General features: G+C 36.3%; 1 protein-coding gene across 5 annotated transcripts in view; it reads right to left on the reverse strand.

Annotated features, from left to right (window-relative positions):
- LOC5571017 (tetratricopeptide repeat protein 25) overlaps positions 1-12,268 on the reverse strand; it is a 72,391-nt gene that overhangs the window by 8,923 nt on the left and 51,200 nt on the right. Inside the window, exon 1 of one of the 5 annotated variants that reach the window (XM_021851125.1) lies at positions 9,132-9,568. The exons of the other annotated variants lie outside the window; for them this stretch is intronic. Within the exon in view, the coding sequence (XP_021706817.1) occupies positions 9,132-9,412 (281 nt within the window). The 5' untranslated portion in view covers positions 9,413-9,568. Of the gene's footprint in view, positions 1-9,131; positions 9,569-12,268 lie in introns of those variants that run through there. 5 annotated transcript variants of the gene reach the window in all.

Raw genomic sequence — 12,268 nt, forward strand, 5'->3', positions numbered from 1 at the left:
ATCTGCAAAACGATTATGCTTTATTGAATATGTATTCAATTTGTAATAATAGAGTAAGGTGGGCCAAAGTTTGACCAAAGTTTCCAGACAAACAATAGCAGTTTCAACAAAATAAATACCATTCAATGAACCTTCAACATATTGACTATAATTTTGCTGAACAAACTTGTGTCAAAATATTTACCCACTTTTAGTTATAACAGTTTCAAAATTGATTGTCTTAAACGAACTTTTACCCCACCGGTGGAGCAAGAGTTTAAATCTAATGTGGGGCAAAAGTTCGCAGGCAAAAACACAAAATATTGATACTTTCATGGCAGGCATACTTTATACCAGCCGTAAACTTATGTTTGCTGAAAAATACACACTAAATATTCATCGATAAATTGCCCAAAACAGGATTAATTTTAATATGATGATGATGATTTGGTTCTACCATCTATTGTAGCAAGGCATCTGCCTATAGCACTGGAATAATCTGAAAAGCGATTTGATCAAGATTGTGCTGTTGTTCGTAAGCAGTCAGTCTCCTGTATGAAGGGCCAAAAACGGATGTGCGGACCCGCAAGCAGAGACACTTGCACGAAACCCGCGGGGGAAAAGAATCTCCTTCCAGAAGAAAGTTTTCACGAACAATTGTACAATCAAGCCCTCGATTGACAGAATACTCCCAATAGATGGGGTCGAAGAGCCCGCCCTCAATCCACAAAATGTGAACAACAGGGAGGAGGCAGTCCCAAGCTCCCTGTCCAAGTCGCTTCATTCGGGTGCTCTGGTGGTCCCTCCCAACCCAGTTATATATGATATAAAAAGATAAATAAATACAATATAAATTAGAACAATCTCACCAACTTAGTTGGAACCCCATGCAGATTTGTAACACTTGATGAACTGGATGAACTCTCCGATGATCAATGATGGTATGATTTTTCTTAAGGTTTCCAATTTACACTATATGCTATACTGCACTCGCGAAACATTTCATTGATGATTGTGTTTACTTCACGCAAAATTTTATAAGATTGAGATTTCTTACGCGCCATACAATTATTTTTTTTTTATTTTCATACAGAAAATGGTCACAAAAATGTGTTACGTTAATAATGGACAGTCCCTTAATGGTAGGAAATGTAGATCTAAAAGTGCAAAATATTAATGTTGCATTTATTTTCTCCCAGATATCCTGTAATTTAGTTACGACCCACGCGATTCAACAAGGCGTCACAATGTCACATATATGCTTATATGCAAATCGCACGATGAACGCCTCACGCCCCGCTTGACGCGCCGCGTTACTATGTCGTCGGCCTACAGCTTCAGGTTGCTCCACTTCTAACACCACTTTTCGTCGTTGTCATGACAACATAATGCTTGATGCGCTAAGTTTGATACTGAACCGAAGTACCCATTGCTTCCAGAAAATTCGATGCTCACTTCAACCACATGATTTTACATAAATTCTTGAATAAAACGACCATATTACGAAATATTTATGAAATGCTTTATATACAAACTGACAGCAATTCATTCAACACCATTGAACCCCATTAAAACAACATCATTCAAGCTTCAAATAAAGAAATCACTCACTTCACTCCACCCACACGACAACACGATACATTCCCGCATAAATAAGAACCGTATTAGTACTGTTCCCATATTGTCTACAACCATTTGCAACCGTATCTGAATAATTTCTCCTACCATGCCAAGTAACAATAAACCAACGCTACGGCGAACGATTTCGACAGTTTGAGAAACAGTAAATTGCACAGTAAAAATATCGTCATTTATTTTGAAACATGACGATTCAATAGTATTGTGATGCGCTCAACAACTTTCCACAATTTGTGAAAAATTCCAACAACGTTTACATAGCAAATGTTTCTTACTTTGAGAATACTTGTTCGATCTCTTTTGAAATATTTTCTTGATTATCCTGTTATTCTTGATGTTGTTCTTAAAAATATTCATGCCTGGTTGTAGATCAGTGGTTCCCAACGTTAATGCTGCTGCGACCCCCTATGAAGTTCAACAAATAAGCTGCGGACCCCTAAAAATGGATGTTCTTGAAATCAAAGTATACATGGGGATAGAGCTGGTTCTGTTGTTAGACACACGCTTCTCACGCCAAGTATCAGGGATCCAATCTAATCAGCGAGATAGTCGCTCATTTTGTTCAATTAGAGAAGTAGATATCCCGAGATGAACTAGCACAAGACTGAAGATCTCGTTAGTTAAGTTAGAAAAACAGAAAGCTAACAGAAGGATATCATCATATATATAAAAAAGTATCATTGGCAGGCACACCGAAAATCATCTGTGATCTACCATAGATTATGCAAGGATTCTGATCATCTGATGTTCTATACAGCGCACTTCTTCCGACATTAGGTTTAACGTACAGGGATGGTGGCATTTCCTCTAGCAATTTAGCAAAAATATCCTCAAGATCTATTTATTGTGATAACAACAAATTAAAAAAAAAACAAAATCTTCAGTTGTCCCCAAAGATTTCAACAGGATCCACGGAGCTACAGCTATATCAGTTGAGGATTGTTAAAAAAATTCTGAATTCATATAAAGTTTAGACAAAAGTAGAAACAGTGGAGAATTTCGAATTTCTCCGATCCTTCCTATATTTCCCATAACTGCATATTTGTAACATTCGACAAAAGTAAGCATTGAGTAAATGGAATACCAAGTGTTAATTTTATGGCAGTATGGGAGGAAACTAAAATTTCTAAAAATTACCAGGAACTCAAAAGTGTTTATTTGAGGCTGATATTTTGTACAACACTAGGTGAATTATCAGAAAATAATTCTGATAGAAATTTCATTGCTATCACATTACGAGGCCCATTTATAATCTCGATGTGACTGTTATGCGGTTACAATTACCAATGTGACAAAACAACTTGGTATTTTTTTTTTCGAATTTTCTAGAACAATCTCACAGATTTCAGTAAGTTGATCGAAAGTATTTACCATTTGATGACTCTCCATGGTATTAACTCCGTTTTGTCAAAAATGTCGAATGTGACTGTTTTGCAGTTATGGGCAGTATAGCTCGCCAAGGAACTTACAAGGCAATTTTCAGGGAAAGCTGGAGGTTATGCTTAAAATAATCCATGAATTTACTATGAGTACCTCAATAACGATTTTAGTTTCATGCTCAAACTCAAGCTGGAAAAATATTGAAGCAAAGCCTGTGAAGTGAAGGAAATCTTGCCATCTCACCAATACATTTGCAAGTTTCTTGATTTTTCATACAAAATTATCAACTTTGGTAGCCTAGATCTCAGTTCTTTATAGACCGATTTAAATTAAATAAAAATCGGTCCATGAAAATCTTAATTCTAACCCTCTGTCATTCTTCATTGTATAGAAAATCAAAAAAAGTAGCAAATGTATTGTCCAATACTGTATTGCTTTTGCAGTTTTCTAAAACAAAATCTAAGTAAATGAAAACTGAATTTAGTACTATATCTTATATTTCCGCACGAAATTAATCTGCAAAACGATTATGCTTTATTGAATATGTATTCAATTTGTAATAATAGAGTAAGGTGGGCCAAAGTTTGACCAAAGTTTCCAGACAAACAATAGCAGTTTCAACAAAATAAATACCATTCAATGAACCTTCAACATATTGACTATAATTTTGCTGAACAAACTTGTGTCAAAATATTTACCCACTTTTAGTTATAACAGTTTCAAAATTGATTGTCTTAAACGAACTTTTACCCCACCGGTGGAGCAAGAGTTTAAATCTAATGTAGGGCAAAAGTTCGCAGGCAAAAACACAAAATATTGATACTTTCATGGCAGGCATACTTTATACCAGCCGTAAACTTATGTTTGCTGAAAAATACACACTAAATATTCATCGATAAATTGCCCAAAACAGGATTAATTTTAATATGATGATGATGATTTGGTTCTACCATCTATTGTAGCAAGGCATCTGCCTATAGCACTGGAATAATCTGAAAAGCGATTTGATCAAGATTGTGCTGTTGTTCGTAAGCAGTCAGTCTCCTGTATGAAGGGCCAAAAACGGATGTGCGGACCCGCAAGCAGAGACACTTGCACGAAACCCGCGGGGGAAAAGAATCTCCTTCCAGAAGAAAGTTTTCACGAACAATTGTACAATCAAGCCCTCGATTGACAGAATACTCCCAATAGATGGGGTCGAAGAGCCCGCCCTCAATCCACAAAATGTGAACAACAGGGAGGAGGCAGTCCCAAGCTCCCTGTCCAAGTCGCTTCATTCGGGTGCTCTGGTGGTCCCTCCCAACCCAGTTATATATGATATAAAAAGATAAATAAATACAATATAAATTAGAACAATCTCACCAACTTAGTTGGAACCCCATGCAGATTTGTAACACTTGATGAACTGGATGAACTCTCCGATGATCAATGATGGTATGATTTTTCTTAAGGTTTCCAATTTACACTATATGCTATACTGCACTCGCGAAACATTTCATTGATGATTGTGTTTACTTCACGCAAAATTTTATAAGATTGAGATTTCTTACGCGCCATACAATTATTTTTTTTTTATTTTCATACAGAAAATGGTCACAAAAATGTGTTACGTTAATAATGGACAGTCCCTTAATGGTAGGAAATGTAGATCTAAAAGTGCAAAATATTAATGTTGCATTTATTTTCTCCCAGATATCCTGTAATTTAGTTACGACCCACGCGATTCAACAAGGCGTCACAATGTCACATATATGCTTATATGCAAATCGCACGATGAACGCCTCACGCCCCGCTTGATGCGCCGCGTTACTATGTCGTCGGCCTACAGCTTCAGGTTGCTCCACTTCTAACACCACTTTTCGTCGTTGTCATGACAACATAATGCTTGATGCGCTAAGTTTGATACTGAACCGAAGTACCCATTGCTTCCAGAAAATTCGATGCTCACTTCAACCACATGATTTTACATAAATTCTTGAATAAAACGACCATATTACGAAATATTTATGAAATGCTTTATATACAAACTGACAGCAATTCATTCAACACCATTGAACCCCATTAAAACAACATCATTCAAGCTTCAAATAAAGAAATCACTCACTTCACTCCACCCACACGACAACACGATACATTCCCGCATAAATAAGAACCGTATTAGTACTGTTCCCATATTGTCTACAACCATTTGCAACCGTATCTGAATAATTTCTCCTACCATGCCAAGTAACAATAAACCAACGCTACGGCGAACGATTTCGACAGTTTGAGAAACAGTAAATTGGAAAATAACAATGTGGGAAATAGGCGGTTAAGTTATGAAACAATATAAAAACGATGATTTTCTCGAACAAAATTTTTGGTTTCCTGTTTATCAAATGGTGAATATACTGTGCATTTCTTGTCAAATTCAGTGTAAGTCAAACAGTTCAAAAACAATTAAACCATAAAATTCGAATGAAAACGAATAACGTATGGGTAATTATTGGTTTATGGTATTTTGTGGTATTTTAACCATACACTAGACTGTTATGTTATGTTTATATTATATAAATATATGGGGGAAATATTTTAGCGAAAACAATGAAACAAGTAAAATGTGTAGGAAAATCACTCCAAATAAAAGCTGTTACATCTTAATCAAAAGGTTTTGAAAATGATTGAATGATTGAAGGTGAAACCGTCTTTAGTCTGAAGATAATTGGGACCACACATTATTCTTGTTACATTGCTTGCTATTCAGAATTAGCTTTCAAATTTAACGTAAATTAATGATTATTTATAATTTGTCCTTTGCACAATATATTTTGTTCATTTGTATGAAATATTCTTCAAGTTACGTTTGTTGTAAACAAAAATTCAATACACAATTCACAACGCAAAATTTGATGAAAAATCCGGCAGCTTCGAGATGACCTGGCACCATGTCAACCCCTTCCTGGGAATCGTCCAGCTGCTAGTCCCAACGATACATACCAGTAGGGCTAAGCAGAAACGTCAATTCGAATACCCGTCTTTTTTATCACCGCATTCCGATGCTGGTTTACACGGCAGATCCAGCAGGCACGGCTAATGCTTTCTCATCCATTTTCCCGTTGTGGTTGTAGTTGAAAACCCGGTGGCGAATGTTTGGTTGCGTTTTTGGCTGTTTGTTTCAGCGGCAGCATCGCGAATCCTTTAGGAAAAGAAAATTAGTTGCTTTCAAAACCGATTTGATCATTATACTCACCAGTTGTTCGTGATCCGATTCAGATGAAAAACTTTTCTCCAGGTTTTATTTTTGTTTGTTTTTTGCAAACACGCTCAGAGAAACACTACTCATTTTGTCATTCAATATACCATGATCGAAACAATTTAAAAACACAAATATTGTGTTATTTCACATATTTGCTTCAGTTATGCAAAAAGAAAAGAGAATTATACACCAGCTAATAAAAATTACACATAGCCACCTTTGCCACCTTGTTAATTTTCTAGCGTGTATAATACAAACGTGTACAACTATTCTAGAAACTGTTAGAAAAAGGTAATGTATTGTAAATTGCTCTTGTGGATATGTGTTGCTTAGATAGAGGCAAAAACTATTTGTTAGAGGATTATTATACATTGCCACTATTTCTAACGAGTTTGCATCCCATATAATTGAACAATTTCTCAACACTTTGTAATACTGTTACAGTTTGGTATGGGTTACTGATTTTGTTTTTTTATGATTTGAGGCTTTTGGTTTCTTATTGTTCCACAAAAACAAAACTGTTTGTGACACATTAACCATAATGGTTAGAGGAAACTTACTGTTATAAGAGTAAGACAAAGTGTATTTTTCTATGCGGGTTGACTTACCAAAGCTTCAGGATTGACACCAATAACTATTTATAACTAAATACCAGAATCAGCCAAAAATTTAGGAAATTGGATGCAGAGCTACTTCGGCACTTTCATGATTCACTTCAATATGACGCAGCTTAAAAAAACACTGCTGAAGTGAATTATAAATGCCAATAATAGGGTCAGGCTCCCTACTCAGCATTTGTCGAAAAAAAAAAAATATATATATATGTATATTATATATATATATATATATATATATATATATATATATATATATACGTCCTCACTGGAACAAAACCTGCTTCTCAGCTTAGTGTTCTTATGAGCACTTCCCCAGTTATTAACTGAGAGCTTTCAATTCCAAAGTTGCCATTTTCGCGTTCGTATATATATACATTATATATATATATATATATATATATATATATATATATATATATATATATATATATATATATATATATATATATATATATCGTGTGGCAGATACGATGATACTCTATGCCCAGGGAAGTCAAGAAAATTTTCATTACGAGTAGATTCTGGACTGACCGGCAATCGATCCCGGACACCTTCAGCATGGTTTTGCTTTGTAGCCGCGGACTCTAAGCACTCGGCTAATGGGGGAGGGGGCGTTAAAAATTCGCTATCAAAACAATTGAAAGAACTTAATTTTTTTTTCAAAAATTCAAGGTATTTTCGTGCTGACTACATTACACGATAAAAGAATGCAAAAATACATAAAAATCAAATAAAATAGAGCTCACAGAATACTAAGCTGAGAAATAGAGTGATCCAAATGGAACGTAACGCTAGTGAGAAGTAGAAGTTTGAGAGAGAATCATATGAATAATTACCCTTTCACATTATTCAGCTAGCAAAGTTTCGGCAGTGTTGTCTCTTAATGCTGGCACATGGATCCTGTCCGTCAAAACCGTTTCCTGCTCCGGGTGTTTTTCTAGCGTTTCCAACTAGAATTTAACCGCTTGCCTTGCCTTGCCCGGATCACTTCCTCGATGGCCAGTTTTGGCCATAGCGCCATCAGCAGGATGACATCGACCAGTATCCGTGACACCGATTTCAGTCCCCTTGCCCAAAACAGGGCTAATTTTAATATACCCAAAAATAGCAGTTTTTTTTCACAAAACTAAGTGAGAATGTAAAATTTAGGTGACATTTTTCGCTCGATCATGCAAATTTCGCTAAATTCGAAGATTTTAGAAATTTTGCATTTTTTTCGTGAATTTATTCATGGGTCGAACTTTTGCCCCTCTGATTCGAACTTTTGCCCCACTATGAGCTAAAAATTGAATCCAACCATTTATGCAAAAACTAATAGGTACACCTCAAAGCATCCATATGATCCATACTAGAAACGCCGTTACATAAAATATTGAAAAAGATTTCATCTTTATTTAATTCCATACACCGAAAGTTTGACCAAAAATTGTAATATTTACGTCGAAGAACAACAAATAGCCACTACTTTTCCAAATCTCAATCGATTTTAATAATATTTGGAGTGAAAGTCACTTACTTCGATAGCATTTGAACCACCATAACATTTATAAGTTTTGTTTTGAATTGAAACTCTTGTCCCACTAGAACTTTTGCCCCACTTTACTCTACATATTTTCAATACGTATTAATATTTATGCAATACTTCTTCTATACGAAGGTCATTGCCAGAGCTGGAAATCCATCAGATGGTATAAAGAATAATGTTTCACGAGCAGTTTGTTTGAAATTACTCAAATGATATTCAACATTTTTTTAATAACGTTGCGTATACTTTTAAAAATCGTCTCATATTTTCTAAACTTAGAGAATGACTATAAAATGTGTTATAGATATATTACTGCGGCCTCAATTTTAATTTGAGATTTCAATGGTATGCAAACACAATTTCAGTTGAATTGGTATGGAAAAGGGGATCAGATACGTCCAGAAAACAAAACCCGGTCAAGAACTCCTAAGTAGCTTTCTAAGTACGTAGAGGAAAAGCACCAATTTTCGACCTAACACTAGTTTTCGACCCATCCATATGATTTTGGCCTACTTTGTATGAAAATCCGAAAATTGGCACAGATTTCTTGTAGGTCGAAAATTGATGCGTTTCTTCTATTTCTACCTTATCATTGTTGAAGATCTTGCATCATCAAAAAATGATAAAACGTTCAAGTTACGGTGAATCAATTTTTAAATCACTAATCCTTGATTTGTGAGAGATTTGAGGACGAAATGGTGTAAGTTAATCGTATTTTTTTGAAAATTTTGTGAAGAAAAACTCTTATGCCCCATACCTGTACTTTCGTGGAGCGTTCTTATCGCTGACCTCGGAAAAATGGTCCGAATATTGGCGCACCAAGTGCGTTTCAATTTTGGGTTGCTGCAACTGATGCGGCGTGGAGGTTTGCTGATGTGTGCTCCCGCCCCCACCACCGGAACTTCCTCCTGCGGCATGGCTCGACTGTTGCAACTGATGATGGTGATGGCCGTCTTCCCCTTCCTGGAGGCCAACTCGTACAAAACTTTGCAGTAACTCGTCGTCTCCCCCAAGAATCGCGACAGCCGTTTTACTCATCGCAAATTAAAGACGCTTGCTCTAATAACTGCACAATCAATGTCCCCAAAATGACACAGTTCCACCTAATGGGCAAACAGATCCGCGAAAGGACACACGACCAGCACAATGCAGCGGAATGTATAACTAGCAGTGGAAGAATGTTCAAGTATTTTATTGACTTTCAAACCCGACACCCCGAGCCGAGAACTGTTGGAACGGTTACTACACCTTTGGTGATACACCAACAGAGTCATGGAAACAAACACTTGATAATCGATTTGTCATAAAAAGAAACGGAACCCAAAACCTGGAACCCTGGAACTGCATGCCACCTACTTTAGGGTCGGCGGAATAACTTAAAATGGAACCACCTTTAGAGCGATAAAACGGTTCTTAATCCTTTCTTTCCCACAACTTTGATCGGTTATTTCTCTACGAAAAAAAGCTTTGTTATAAAAAGTGCTCGAACGAACAATGTTGCAAATGGACAATTTTTTCCGAAATCAGTTAGAAAAATATACTTGTTTCTCTTACTATTGATTTCTTTTGTCAATAGTTTTACTATTGAAATAGTTAGTTAACTATTTGAATAATCTATTGAGCATGAAATAATTTTCTAGTAATCATTGAATAGTATTGATGTGAATCACCATGCTTAGCAATCTGGAAAGTCCACAGTGATCCTTTTACGCAAAGTTGTATACGATATTGAGAAAGCATTCGCTCAGAAGCAATCCTGCTTGGGTGTCTTCTTAGATATTGAGGATGTCTTTGATAACGTATCCTTCGATGCCATATTGGAAGCTCCACAAAACCATGGGCTACCTACAATGATTACCAATTAGATTTATCAAATGCTCAAAACCCGATATCATTTCTCGAGATTGTGTCAAGCTGTGATTCGAAAATTGTTTGTGGATGCCACAAGAGGGGGAGTCGTAGCAGATACGCTATTGAGGCAACTCAGTGGCGCAACCAAGGGGGGGTTTTTGGGGGTCAACCAGAGCTGAATTTTTTTATAAGAATTATCAAATATATTTTTGAACACTCAATTTCACAAATACCGGAGCAGTAAGTTGGATTAACAATTAAGTTGTTCTAAGATTTGACTTTCTAATTTGAAAAAGTTTAAAAAACCTAATTTCATCACTAACAAACTACGGGTTTTTGAAGACAAACAAACATTCAGATATGTATGCAACTTCTTTCTGGCGTTACGTCCCCACTGGGACAGAGCCTGCTTCTCAGCTTAGTGTTCTTATGAGCACTTCCACAGTTATAACTGAGAGCTCCCTATACCAATTGACCATTTTTGCATGTGTATATCGTGTGGCAGGTACGAAGATACTCTATGCCCTGGGAAGTCGAGAAAATTTCCAACCCGAAAAGATCCTCGACCGGTGGGATTCGAACCCACGACCCTCAGCTTGGTCTTGCTGAATAGCTGCACGTTTACCGCTACGGCTATTTGGGCTTGTATGCATATCGAGACCATTTAAAAAACTAATAAATGCAAAATTGTTTTAACGTTTTAAAACATTATTTAGTTGGCTCAGCATTAAGCCAAAGTTTATGAATTTTATAGAGCACGTGAGATTGCGGGTAATAAATTCATTAGTTTTTAATGATCACAGGCTGAAATCTTAGGAAAAGTTAAGAGAGATCGTGGTATTTTGGACCCTACATGACCGTTGGGCATTTTTATCTCGTAGAAGAAGTTTTCCTCTACATTTTGGCATATTCTTTGACTTGGTTACGCTGTGCAATCAATTAATTGGGACAAAAAACTAAAATCATTTCCTTAGGGGGTCCAAAATACTACCGTTACCCTAGGGGCTCCTGGGGTAATATGCACTGCCGGGGCAAAACGCATCTTGTCAATTTCTCTGAAATAAACGAGTTTTGAGTGAAAAACACTTTGCGGATTGATGAAACGTTGCAAATTGTTGACACCCTGAGAATTTGATACATTTTGAAAAACTTAACAGGGAGATAGAACAATAAATTCGAAAAGCACGATTCTGATGTAACTTTCCCGACTATTTTACTTGTTGTTTTGAATGCGATAAATTGTGATTTTTTACAATATTTCGCCATAAAACAGATGATTAGAGACTGGGTAAGTTGTTGATGACATGATTTGGCGAAATAACACAACGATTTCTATTTTCCATAACATTTTCTGTTAAGTGCCTGGTTGGGGCATCATGCACTCCATTGGTTGGGGCAGAACGATCCATTCCAAAATAAACTACAATCGTAAAAGTTAAGTCATTTGAAGTCTTTATTAACGTATTTATGCACAATTGTATCATCTTGTAAACGAAAATCTTCCGAAACTCGTGTTTTTACGATAAATAAAATTACGTTTAAAACACGATGGTGCATCTTGCCTCATTGTTGTGATGCCCCTTTGTTTAGGTGCGTCTTGCCTCAATGTTGTGGAGCGTTCTGCCCCAAAAAGCTGTGCATCCTGCCCCGCATCAATCTGAATTCACGCAAAAATAGAGTTTGAAAAAAGTTAAATTTTAAATAAAAAAGTTTTAATTCGGTTAACACCATGTAGAGTGAAGCCAAACCTACTAGATTCGTGTATTAAAACACTACACTCAGAATAATCCAAACGTCATTGTTACGTGAAAACATACGTGGTTTTGTTCCATCGCACTTTTCACGTAGCTCTTACGTTAATCATAGGTAGCCCAGAATGAACGCATGAACTTTTGAACATCGTCCATTCCACCGGCGCTACATGTAAGAGCTACGTGGATTTTCCGGTAGCCTTTACGAAGCGTTTCAATAGGATCTAGATGGTTTTGCATTAAATTAACTAGAATAAAGACCAACCTTATCTCTAATAGGCTTTGGAAGAAA

The sequence above is a fragment of the Aedes aegypti genome, chromosome 3 (genome assembly GCF_002204515.2).
Source record: "Aedes aegypti strain LVP_AGWG chromosome 3, AaegL5.0 Primary Assembly, whole genome shotgun sequence".
Lineage (NCBI taxonomy): Eukaryota > Metazoa > Arthropoda > Insecta > Diptera > Culicidae > Aedes > Aedes aegypti.